The sequence below is a fragment of the Ranitomeya variabilis genome, chromosome 5 (assembly GCF_051348905.1).
Source record: "Ranitomeya variabilis isolate aRanVar5 chromosome 5, aRanVar5.hap1, whole genome shotgun sequence".
Classification (NCBI taxonomy): Eukaryota; Metazoa; Chordata; class Amphibia; order Anura; family Dendrobatidae; genus Ranitomeya; species Ranitomeya variabilis.
Window position 1 is genome coordinate 377,699,162 of NC_135236.1, and position 13,566 is coordinate 377,712,727.

The 13,566-nt window shown below is 42.6% G+C and overlaps 1 protein-coding gene and 1 long non-coding RNA gene across 5 annotated transcripts in view; one reads left to right on the forward strand and one right to left on the reverse strand.

Annotated features, from left to right (window-relative positions):
- TSPAN12 (tetraspanin 12) overlaps window positions 1–13,566 on the forward strand; it is a 435,306-nt gene that overhangs the window by 231,398 nt on the left and 190,342 nt on the right. For all 4 annotated transcript variants that reach the window (XM_077264986.1, XM_077264987.1, XM_077264985.1 and 1 more), the window contains one exon: window positions 10,302–10,376. In XM_077264986.1, coding sequence (XP_077121101.1) covers window positions 10,302–10,376 — 75 coding nt within the window. The remainder of the gene's footprint in view (window positions 1–10,301; window positions 10,377–13,566) is intronic.
- The window catches only part of LOC143776063 (uncharacterized), a 190,677-nt gene that overhangs the window by 141,204 nt on the left and 35,907 nt on the right, over window positions 1–13,566 (reverse strand). The window lies entirely within an intron of this gene.

Consider the following 13,566-nt stretch of genomic DNA (forward strand, 5'->3'; position numbering starts at 1 on the left):
AGCCTAGTTTGTAGTTTATAAATTTTTTGCACAATTGTACTCTATGTAACCTAATGTACGACATTTGTGTCATTTTAATTTGCATAGTATGCAAAGAATATTGCAACTTTTGGCCCTAAAAAGTGCATAAAAAAGTAAAAGATAAAAAAAAGATCATCTTTGATTTAGCCTAAAATTCATCAACCTGCATTTGCCATTATCAAGAATTTTGCACAAATATTCCCCCCCAAAACTGAAAAGTCACTTTAAAAACAATTGATGAATTGAGGCCTATATGTTTAGCGGGGGCCACCAAATATCAAGTAACAACTTTGGAAATCCTGGGAAAACCTGACAATAGCTGCTAATTCCCAATTGAAACCCCAATGGATCACACGTTGGTGCCTTTGCTATCTCAAGGATGGTCCACCAGTGTGTATTCCTGTATATTCCCATTATAATGATTTTCTACTGCTATGCATCTTCCTAATGACTAAATTGCCCTTCATAAGACCCCTAATATCCCACATCATCCTGTCAGCCAGAGTCATCGGACTACTACCCCTAATATCCTACATCATCCCGTCAGAGCCACCGGACTACTACCCCTAATATCCCACATCATCCATCCAAAGCCATTGGACTACTACCCCTAAAATACCACATCATCCCATCAGCCAGAGCCACCGGACTACTACCACTAGTATCCCACATCATTCCATCAGCCACCGGATTACTACCCCTAATATCCCACATCATCTCGTCAGAGCCAACATTGTCAGGTTGGCGCTGTTACACCGTTTAAAATGATAACTGGGTTGGAGAAATTCATCTTGTGTTTCTTTTTTTAATCTGTGTTTTGAAGTTTTAAGTTAATGAGGATGCTTCATGTCAGACAAAGAGAAGTTCCTGATTCTGGGCTCCCCCTGCAGTCTGTGTCAGAGGGTGATCTGTGTCGGTACTGTAATAAATTGTGTTATTTCCAGCTTTACAGAAGGACAATAACACCATAGAAATTATAAGAATAATAGGTCTCAGTTACCACAACTGTCTACAAGGAAAACTGTTGCTCATAGCAACAGCTCTGGTGAAATAAAAGATGCTTAGTGATTGGTTGGGGCTAAGTGGAGTGGGCGTGGCTAATACACACACACATGCTTAGTGATTGGTTGGGGCTAAGTGGAGTGGGCGTGGCTGATACACACACATGCTTAGTGATTGGTTGGGGCTAAGTGGAGTGGGCGTGGCTGATATACCCACACATGCTTAGTGATTGGTTGGAGCTAAGTAGAGTGGGCGTGGCTGATACACACACACGCACACACATACACTCATATATATAGATGTACAGTAGATGGAGTATTTATTAATTTTGAAGTACAGCCATAGACTTCTGATTTCTGTGGAATCAGAGGAAAAGCAGACAATTGGGGGCAGATGTTTAAAGCCTGGGAAGGTGGTAATATCCATGGAACTTCACAGGCTATTAATATCAGCTCATAGGTATACTTAGCCTTGCCTAGTTATTAAAATTGGGGAATCCCCAAACAGCCTGCCATCCAGCAAAGACACTGAGCTGCGTGTGCTTGCTCAGCGCCTCACGGTGAAATCCTGTCACCTCACTGATGTCATCGCAAGCATGAGAAAGTTCTCACTCTGTGCCTTCAGAAAGGTCCTGGGTACAGTGTTCATTTTAGGACATGGTCACAAATCAAAGTCAAACATCAGAAATATCTGATACTTCATTCTGAGACTTGACTCTGATACTTGAGTCTGATACTTGAATCTGATACCTGAGTCTGATACCTGAGTCTGATACCTGAGTCTGATACCTGAGTCTGATACCTGAGTCTGATACCTGAGTCTGATACCTGAGTCTGATACCTGAGTCTGATACCTGAGTCTGATACCTGAGTCTGATACCTGAGTCTGATACTTGAATCTGAGACCTGAGTCTGATACCTGAGTCTGATACCTGAGGCTGATACTTGAATCTGAGACCTGAGTCTGATACCTGAGGCTGATACTTGAGTCTGATACCTGAGTCTGATACCTGAGTCTGATACCTGAGTCTGATACCTGAGTCTGATACCTGAGGCTGATACCTGAGGCTGATACCTGAGGCTGATACTTGAATCTGAGACCTGAGTCTGATACCTGAGGCTGATACCTGAGTCTGATACCTGAGTCTGATACCTGAGTCTGATACCTGAGTCTGATACCTGAGTCTGATACCTGAGTCTGATACTTGAATCTGAGACCTGAGGCTGATACCTGAGGCTGATACCTGAGGCTGATACCTGAGTCTGATACCTGAGTCTGATACCTGAGGCTGATACCTGAGTCTGATACCTGAGGCTGATACTTGAATCTGAGACCTGAGTCTGATACCTGAGGCTGATACTTGAGTCTGATACCTGAGTCTGATACCTGAGTCTGATACCTGAGTCTGATACCTGAGTCTGATACCTGAGTCTGATACCTGAGTCTGATACCTGAGTCTGATACCTGAGTCTGATACTTGAGTCTGATACTTGAGTCTGATACCTGAGTCTGATACCTGAGTCTGATACCTGAGTCTGATACCTGAGTCTGATACCTGAGTCTGATACCTGAAATTGGTAAAATTAGTAAAATTAGCTAAAATTAGTACCTAGGATCACTTGAGCTTGTGGTGCAATGGTAAGGCCGACGGCTGTAATCTCTAAACACAGGATCCGTTTTTTTTCCGCCGATCCTTTTTTTTCAACGCCGGATCGGTTTTATTTTTCTGCCGGATTGTTTTTTTTCTGCTGGATCCATTTTTTTTCCGCCGGATCCGTTTTTTTTCGGCCAGATCCGTTTTTTGGCGCAGGATCCATATTTTTTTTTTGCCGGATCCGCTTTTTTCTGCCGGATCCATTTTTTTTGCCCAGGATCCGTTTTTTGTCTACCGGATCCGTTTTTTTCTGCCAGATCCTTTTTTTTTGGCATAAACAAAGAGAATATGAAGAGACTGGGTCAAAAGTAACTATAACCATAAAAGCAATATGTTTATTGATATACAACAAGATAAAATCAGCTAGACATAATACAAATAACAAAGTGAGAAGCAATTATATGAGCGGAGTCGCTACAGAGCCGGAAACTGAGATAGCCTCCCTCTAATATAAATATCTACCAATCGTGGCACCATAAATATCTACCAATCATGACACTCCTGGTCAAGCTGTAACTATCCGGCATATAATGGGGAAACACCATAGGTCTGATAACATAGACAGAAATATCGGATATAGAGGTAATCCGAGGCGAGGTGCGCTCTGGGCTGTGTGACCCCCCTCTCCCCTTGGCTATACAACATGACTGCAGGTACTATAATTATTTTTGGTCTCTTACTGCTTGTATAGCCTCTGGTTAGCTAACCGGCATTCTGATCGATGCAGGATGAATAGTTACGCCTAAGCAAGGTCTGGATTACCTCTATATCCGATATTTCTGTCTATGTTATCAGACCTATGGTGTTTCCCCATTATATGCCGGATAGTTACAGCTTGACCAGGAGTGTCATGATTGGTAGATATTTATGGTGCCACGATTGGTAGATATTTATATTAGAGGGAGGCTATCTCAGTTTCCGGCTCTGTAGCGACTCCGCTCATATAATTGCTTCTCACTTTGTTATTTGTATTATGTCTAGCTGATTTTATCTTGTTGTATATCAATAAACATATTGCTTTTATGGTTATAGTTACTTTTGACCCAGTCTCTTCATATTCTCTTTGTTTATGCCCATTGTATATTGATGGAGGGGTCTCATTAACATTATGAGGACATTTGTATGTATTACCTTTTTTTTTGGCGCAGGATCCGTTTTTTTGCGCAGGATCCGTTTTTTCCCGCCGGATCCGTTTTTTTGCGCAGGATCTGTTTTTGTCGCCGGATCCGTTTTTTTGCGCGGATCCGTTTTTTTGGCTCAGGATCCTTTTTTTTACGCAGAATCAGTTTTTTGGCGCCGGATCCGGTTTTTTTGCGCAGGATCCGTTTTTTTCTGCCGGATCCGTTTTTTTGTCAGATCTTTTTTTTGGCGCAGGATCCATTTTTTTGCGCGGGATCCGTTTTTTTGCGCAGGATCCTTTTTTTGTCAGATCCGTTTTTTTTTCAGCGGATCCGTTTTTTTTTCGCTGGATCCGTTTTTTTCTGCCTGATCCGTTTTTTTCTGCCTGATCCGTTTTTTTCTGCCTGATCCGTTTTTTTTGCACCGGATCCGTTTTTTTGGCCGGAAGTGTTTTTTCCGGCTGATCCGTTTTTTTCTGCCGGATCTGTATTTTTTCCCGTAGGATCTGTGTCTTTTTGGCCGGATCCGTTTTTCCGCACCATCCGTTTTTTGAAAAACTCGCCGGATTGTGCCTGACGGCAAAAACCTGATGTGTGAAAGCAGCCATACTTTTCCAGCACACATAGTTTTGGTTTAAAATAATAAGAAAAATAATAATAAAAAAATATAACTTCCATTGCTTGGATTTGAACCCACAGCTCTCTGTTCCCCAGTCTGATACCTGATACCTGATACTTGACTTTTCTCAAACATCAAAATCAAAATGTTTTCGTCTGATACCTGATACTTGACTACTTTCAAACATCACAGTCAGCAGGTTTTTCAGATACTCACAGAAAGAAAGGGAAGAAAAGGGATCACTCCAACACCAGTTAAGGGCTGTCCCACACGTCCAGATAATTCCGGTACCGGAATAAATCGGTACCGGAGTTATCCGTGTCCGTGTGCCTGGGAACTCACGGAGGCCATACGTGCGGCACACGTGTGCCGCCCGTATGGCGAGTGGGTACCACACGGAGCGTGTGGTACCCACTCTGCATGGTGCTGAAGCTGCGATTCATATCATCCCTGCAGCAACGTTTGCTGTAGAGAAAATATGAAGAATAGTGTTTAAAATAAAGATCTATGTGTCCGCCGCCCCCCCACCCCCTGTGCGCCCACCCGCTGGTCAGAAAATACTTACCCGGGTCCCCCGTTGGCTGTCGCTCCTTCCTGGTCTGGCCGCGGCTTCTCTACTGTATGCGGTCGATTACACTCATGAATATGTGGCTCCTCCTCCAATAGGGGCGGAGCCGACTATTCATGATTGTAAATGAGCGGCCCCACGTGACCGCATACTGTAAGCAGCGGCCAGACCAGGAAGGAGCGACAGCCGACGGGGGACCCGGGTAAGTATTTTCTGACCAGCGGGTGGGCGCACAGGGGGTGGGGGGGGGCGGCGGACACATAGATCTTTATTTTAAACACTATTATTCATATTTTCTCTGCAGCAAACGCTGCTGCAGGGAACATATGAATCGCGGCTTCAGCACGATGCAGAGTGGGTACCACACGCTCCTTGTGGTACCCACTCGCCATACGGGCGGCACTACGTGAGTTCTCAGGCACACGGACACGGGTAACTCCGGTACCGATTTATTCCGGTACCGGAATTATCTGGACGTGTGGGACAGCCCTTAGATGGATCTGAAACTGCATGCAAACAATATGTTCAACTCAATTTTATTTTCCACACGTATTTTTACCCTTTATAACACTCACTGTGTTGTAAGACACACATAGTGCACTACCTCATGCCACTGGGCGCATTCATACATCGAGAAGTCAGGAAGAAAATAAGGAGCGAGGAAGCTTGCGCCCTGCACTGCCAAAACATGCACCAAAAATATCAGTCATGTGACCCTATGATGACCTTTGGGACATCCTGCACCTGCAAGGGAGATATCAAGACCGTCATATGACATGTCGCTCTTGCTAAATGTTCCCCCAACAGTGTATTATGATACGTACGGAGACAAGAGGCTGGCCTACATTACAATTAACAGGAGAAAACTGTGATGAGTTATGAAAAAGGTGGAAAGGGTATGCAAAGATTTTAAAAGAACTAGCAAATCTAGGTTTATACATATTTGTACAACAGTAACAATAAACTTTACCTTGATTTTTTCCAGCACACAGCAGCACTCCCAGCCATTAGCAGTGGAAGTTGTTAAAAAAGGGTTTTAATTGCTTGATGGACACCTAGTTTTTAATTTGGAGCGTGTACATTAGGGTCCTGTTTTGCACATATACTGAATGGTAAAACACTTGGTCATTGAGCATAAGACCAAAAAGAAAATCTTTTCTTTAAGCTGTGGGGTGACCCTTCGCATTCGTCTATTGGGCTCTAAACACCCAGGTCTGACACTGGGAGACATGCTGCTATGTCATTGGTATCATTAGTGAGATAGAAGTCATGGGACAAGCTAAGTTAGAGCAGAAACCAATAGAAGCACTAAAGTGTTCTTGAACAGAAGTAAAATGATTCTGATTTCATCAGTACTTCAGAGAAGATGCCTATCATCGCAACTGCTTATGAAATAACAGAAAGGTAGATAGTGAATTCACTTAGCTTGACTACACAATTTTGGAAAAGTGCTTGAGAATTCATGGTTGGAGATATAATGGTACTGCAGAAACACTTGGACAAGTTGAATGAAGGTATAACTTACAGAGAGAAACGATGCTCCGCAGATCTGTGAGATGGCACTGAACACATGCACGTCCCCTGCAGAATCAGATCGTGTAGGACTCGCCCATAGTTCCTGTTTTTGCTGCTACAGAAGGACCTGCCCTCACAGACTGTAGACGGTGGATTAGTGAGACCCCTAGTGGTCATGAATTTACAACCAGTTCTTGGGTGGATGCAAAGAAAACAATTGTATAAAGTAATTTGATCATTAGACCCTTTCCTATGACGTTAAGTAAATGTACAGTCACTTGGAAATATATAGTAAATCAGTGGCTCCCACCCAGTTTCTTTGGCCATGTGATGTAAATACACCGCATATCTGAAACTATTTGCTAACAAGGCAGGGGGATAAGAAAGTCAGATATTAAAAGTGTAACATGATTGAGTTTGTGTGGTAACCTGCATAATTTAAAAAAAAACAACAAAAAACAAACAAACATGGGCTTTGAACCCAGGAGAAGCTTTAACATGAGACGCCGCAGCCAGCAACCTTACCACCACACCATAAGCCCAATTGTTACCATGCAGGAATTTTCTTTGGCTATGAAATCTATGCACACTCTCAGCAACTGGAAAAATCATTTTGTTTTTTTTTCCTGACATAATATGTCACATAGTGAAACATCTCTTTGATGAGTGCAGAAAGTGACATATCATATGATACCTAATAAAAAAAAAAAAAATTATTTGGGGCTAGAACTCAAAACTTTACTATTCCATAAACCAAGAGCTTAACCACTCAGCGACCAGCTTAACTGGTGTTGGAGTGATCCCTTTTCTTCCCTTTCTTTCTGTGAGTATCTGAAAAACCTGCTGACTGTGATGTTTGAAAGTAGTCAAGTATCAGGTATCAGACAAAAACATTTTGATTTTGATGTTTGAGAAAAGTCAAGTATCAGGTATCAGGTATCAGACTGGGGAACAGAGAGCTGTGGGTTCAAATCCAAGCAATGGAAGTTATATTTTTTTATTATTATTTTTCTTATTATTTTAAACCAAAACTATGTGTGATGGAAAAGTATGGCTGCTTTCACACATCAGGTTTTTGCCGTCAGGCACAATCCGGCGAGTTTTTCAAAAAACGGATGGTGCGGAAAAACGGATCCGGCCAAGAAGACACAGATCCTACGGGAAAAAATACAGATCCGGCAGAAAAAAACGGATCAGCCGGAAAAAACACTTCCGGCCAAAAAAACGGATCCGGCGCATAAAAAAACCGGATCAGGCAGAAAAAACCGGATCAGGCAGAAAAAAACGGATCCGGCGGAAAAAAACGGATCCGGCGAAAAAAAAACGGATCGGCTGAAAAAAAAACGGATCTGACAAAAAAAGGATCCTGCGCAAAAAAACGGATCCCGCGCAAAAAAAAATGGATCCTGCGCCAAAAAAAAGATCTGACAAAAAAACGGATGCTGCACAAAAAAAACGGATCCGGCGCCAAAAAACTGATTCTGCGTAAAAAAAAGGATCCTGAGCCAAAAAAACGGATCCGCGCAAAAAAACGGATCCGGCAGAAAAAAACGGATCCTGCGCAAAAAAACGGATCCGGCGCCAAAAAACTGATTCTGCGTAAAAAAAAGGATCCTGAGCCAAAAAAACAGATCCGCGCAAAAAAACGGATCCGGCGACAAAAACAGATCCTGCGCAAAAAAAACGGATCCGGCGGGAAAAAACGGATCCTGCGCAAAAAACGGATCCTGCGCCAAAAAAAAAATCTGGCAGAAAAAAACGGATCCTGGGCAAAAAAAATGGATCCGGCAGAAAAAAGCGGATCCGGCAAAAAAAAAATACGGATCCTGCGCCAAAAAACGGATCTGGCCGAAAAAAAACGGATACGGCGGAAAAAAAATGGATCCAGCAGAAAAAAAACAATCCGGCAGAAAAATAAAACCGATCCGGCGGAGAAAAAAAAGGATCGGCGGAGAAAAAACGGATCCTGCGTTTAGAGATTACAGCCGTCGGCCTTACCATTGCACCACAAGCTCAAGTGATCCTAGGTACTAATTTTAGCTAATTTTACTAATTTTACCAATTTCAGGTATCAGACTCAGGTATCAGACTCAGGTATCAGACTCAGGTATCAGACTCAAGTATCAGACTCAAGTATCAGATTCAAGTATCAGCCTCAGGTATCAGACTCAGGTATCAGACTCAGGTATCAGACTCAAGTATCAGCCTCAGGTATCAGACTCAGGTCTCAGATTCAAGTATCAGCCTCAGGTATCAGACTCAGGTCTCAGACTCAGGTCTCAGATTCAAGTATCAGCCTCAGGTATCAGACTCCGGTATCAGACTCAGGTATCAGACTCAGGTATCAGACTCAAGTATCAGCCTCAGGTATCAGACTCAGGTCTCAGATTCAAGTATCAGCCTCAGGTATCAGACTCAGGTATCAGACTCAGGTCTCAGATTCAAGTATCAGACTCAGGTATCAGACTCAGGTATCAGATTCAAGTATCAGAATGAAGTATCAGACAGAGTATTTCTGATGTTTGACCAGAGTCAAGTCTCAGAATGAAGTATCAGACAGAGTATTTCTGATGTTTGACTTTGATTTGTGACCATGTCCTAAAATGAACACTGTACCTGGGAGTTCACAGCTAATGGACTCCGTTCAACTCACTGACGTCAGCGTGCATGCCGCGGGAAAAGTTCTAACGGCACTCGTGCTGATCTCATGTACAATAAACTACACAGGTAAAGCACTGAATATATAGCTCACCCACATAACTTATACATGTCTTTTTGTATCTAATCTATCTAATATAGAGTCTGGCAGGTGAGGGGCCTGCCAACGCCAGCAAATTTTATCTGGATGTTCCTCCTCAGATGCTGATTTGTATTGCAGAACACAGGCCCGGGCGCAGCATTGCATGCTGCCAGTCATTCAGAAGCCAGCAGCTGACATTGGCATATGCATGACCGGGGGCGCATAGAAGTGACATCTTTCGTTTGTATGTACAGTACAGACCAAAAGTTTGAACACACCTTCACATTTAAAGATTTTTCTGTATTTTCATGACTATGAAAAGTGTACATTCACACTGAAGGCATCAAAATTATGAATTAACACATGTGGAATTATATACTTAACAAAAAAGTGTGAAACAACTGAACATATGTCTTATATTCTAGGTTCTTCAAAGTAGCCAGCTTTTGCTTTGATGACTGCTTTGCACACTCTTGGCATTCTCTTGATGAGCTTCAAGAGGTAGTCACCGGGAATGGTCTTCCAACAATCTTGAAGGAGTTCCAAGAGATGCTTAGCGCTTGTTGGCCCTTTTGCCTTCATTCTGCGGTCCAGCTCACCCCAAACCATCTCGATTGGGTTCATGTCTGGTGACTGTGGAGGCCAGGTCATCTGGTGTAGCACCCCATTGTAGCACTTTTTTGTTAAGTATATAATTCCACATGTGTTAATTCATAGTTTTGATGCCTTCAGTGTGAATGTACAATTTTCATAGTCATGAAAATACAGAAAAATATTTAAATGAGAAGGTGTGTCCAAACTTTTGGTCTGTACTGTATGTATGTTGTCCTGTCCAAATCTTGCATCGGGGCCCATCAGACTCTAGTTACACCACTGATGAGCCAATTACCAGCATGAGCATAATATGACAAAGACAAAAATCTGATTTTATAATAGGGCAACATGGTAGGTCATTGGTTAGCGATGTTGTTTTGTTTCTTCAAGGCATTTGTATTACAGATTAATGTAGTAGATTTTTGAAGTGCTAAATTTAATTTTTGTACACTTATCTTTTTTCCTTGCAGTATTTTGGGAGCTTGCTAGTAATTTTCTGCGTTGAGTTGGCATGTGGAGTGTGGACATATGAACAGGAAATCACGGTACGTTAAAAATCTGTTTTAAATTATTGGATTATGTATGTCCTTTGCAATGTTTTTAATACAATTCTTTATAGAAGCAACAGTAAATAACATTGTAATCCCTTAATGACCGCCAATACGCCTTTTAACGACCGAACTTAAAGGGCCTTATTTCTCAGCAATGCTGTTTATCAGGACTGAGAAATAAGGCAATAGCAGCCCTCCAGCATCTGAAAATGTCTGGAGTTTTTGCTACCAGGGGTAGCTGAGACCCTGGAGGACACAATTGGGGCTAGTTTTTACAGTCTCTGATCACGTGATTGCAGCTATTGAGCAAATAACGGTGATCACGTTAAAAAAAACAAACAAGAAAAAACAACAAAAACCTGAAGTCCCATTTAAAAATAATTTCTCTTGTATTTGCCCTAATCTAATATATCAGAGGAGAGAGAAATTGTGTCCCCGAGTTCCCCATGGTACCTTTGCACCGGAAACACTATCCCCCTCAAACTGTTCATGAAGCAAAATGGCATGTGCCTAGATCTGCTTGCCGGCGCCCAGCAACGTCATGAACCAAGTTTATTGGTTCCTGACGTTTGATCACTGTGATAGAACCCATCACAGTGATCAAACCCATCACAGTGATCAAACCCATCACAGTGATCAAACCCCAAAATGTTTTGTTATTATGGCAGCACTTGGGCTGTGCATCTCTCTTCTCTCACTTGTTCTGGGAGAGAGATGCTCTACGCCCAAGTGCTGTCCTGTGAGCTAAAAAAAAAAAATCACATTTCTAGATACGGATCAATAAATTCTTCCCCAGTCTCCTCTTCATGCCCCTGATCATCCCCCTAGTCAGTTTAAAATGTTTAATTTTATAATTTTTAATTCTTTCTTTCTTTTTCTTTAGTTAGTTAGGATTTATGGCTAGGATTTCTTCAGAGGAAAAAAAAAAATAAAATTATATATATATGCTACTTTTCGCGTTAGGCTTACTAGTCTTAGTTTTTTTTTTTGTTAAGCATTCATATAAAATAAAATAATGACCCATAATATGTTCACAATAGAGCAAGTTTTGCTCCAGCAGTTCCATGAGTGAAACCAAATTTTTTTTCTGAAGCGGAACAGTTTTCAGCCAGTTACAATGACTCTTCCACCACGGGATCCAACAGCCCAATGGTAGAAGAGTCATTCGACACTGTTGAGCCATGAGAGGCAGAGCCAAGTTCGGCAGTCTCCTCCCCTCGATTCCGGTATCCCGACAATGCATTTTCCCTTTAAATTCCCGTTTCTAGCAACTCCTGGAATAAAAGTAAATGTCACCAATTTTACCCCCACTGATTTTTTTCAAATTACCCCAGAAGTCAAACAATTAATTGCCCACCAAACAAATTTATATGCCCAAAAACCCATATCCTATCATTGCTGTTCATGGATCCCCACAAATGTCCCAAAGATAAAAAAAAATGTTTGTGCATTACCCTCAACATGGGTTTAGTACAAAAAAACTGAATCTCCATTCCTACTGGGCAGCAAAATCTGTCCACAGTACTTCTGTATTTTCAGCTGTCATGACCCGAGCCCTTTATGAAACCCTAATGAGATGCCTTCATTTTAGTGACCATGCCCAACCCCTCCAAGAAATGACCCCCAACTATGATTGCTGTAAATTGAGAACCCTAATTTACCTCCTAAGGCATTCATTTTTCAATTCCTATACCGCTGAGCAAAATGTTGCAATCGACAAGTCCCTCATGAGTTTCAAGATCCATCTGTCATTCTGCCAATTTATTCCCTTCAAGCGAGCAAACTACAGTTTCAAATTATATACAATGTGCGAGGGCACATCAGGGTACATGTGCACCTTTCTAATACAATGTATGTTCGTATATTTCTAATATACAAAATATACACCACTGTGATGGTCAGAGACAGGGGCACCACTACGGACAAGAAAGAACAAGTCTGCATGCTAGACTATAATACATTTATGGGAGGCGTTGGCTTGTCGGACCAGGTACTTCAACCATACCTGGTGAAGCAAAAGACCAAGGCCTGGTATAAAAGGTAGCAATCTACCTCATCCAGACTGCTACATAGAACAGTTTCATCCTCTATATAAGTAACAATGGGCACTCGCTTTTCTCCAGTTCCAAGAGAAAATTGTCGAGTGTCTCCTATTTGACTTGAAGGTAAAGGTGGCAGGCTTAGAGTCCGAGAATGCCCGGAGTCTTGCAGAGTGCCATTTTATTTGCCCTGTCTCTGCCACTCCCACCCAAAAGAATCCCCCCAAAAAGATGCCTGGTTTGTAGGAAACAACTCCTAGTGTTATTGCCCCATCTGCCCATCCAAACTAGGCATTTCTATCTCCTCCTGTTTTGACATCTACCACACATATTACAATTATTAAATTGTCATGAATTACACGAAATTGTGTGGTAGGGTCTTTTTTTATTTTTTTAAAAAATGATATTTATATTTTCTGTTTAGTGGGCCTCTCTAGAATATTTTCATCTGTAAAACACATTTTACACAATTTACAGTATTTTGTGATTTATAAGACGCACTGGATTGTAAGATGCACCCCAAATTTTGAGGAGAAAAATAGGAAAAAAAACCTTTTTTTTTTAATAAAATGTTGGTGCTTCTTACAATCCAGGCTTCTTATTGCTTACCAGGGATGGTGGCTGCGGTGAAGCGGAGTCCCAGGGTCGCTGCTGTTGATTGGTGGTGCAGACCGCAGTGGAACAGGGTCCCTGGGTCGCTGCTGGAGGAGGCAAGAGTGGTGGGGTGGGGGCTCCGCCGACATTTTGTGCAAGCAAAGATCCCCCGCACTGTTTACTATGCGGTCGACTCCGGGAAAATGGCTGCCGCGGCGGCGCATACGCAGATGGAGATCTTGGTGCCGACATCTCAATTTGCGCCTCAGCCATTTTCCTGGAGATATCACATAGAGGCAGAGGAGATCTCGGCTTTACTCCAACTGCACCTGCACCGAGATGGAAGCCTGAACCCCCGGTCCCCGTAAGAAAAATGGAGGCCTCCATATGCCCCCACCGCAGGGCTACCGCTCGCTGCCATACCACCACCGCAGGACCACCGCTCGCCGCTGTACCACCACTGCACACCACAGGACCACCGCACCACCACTGCAACACCCCCAGCTCCAGGCTCTTAGCAATGACCCCTCGGTAAGAACAGCATTCAGTTT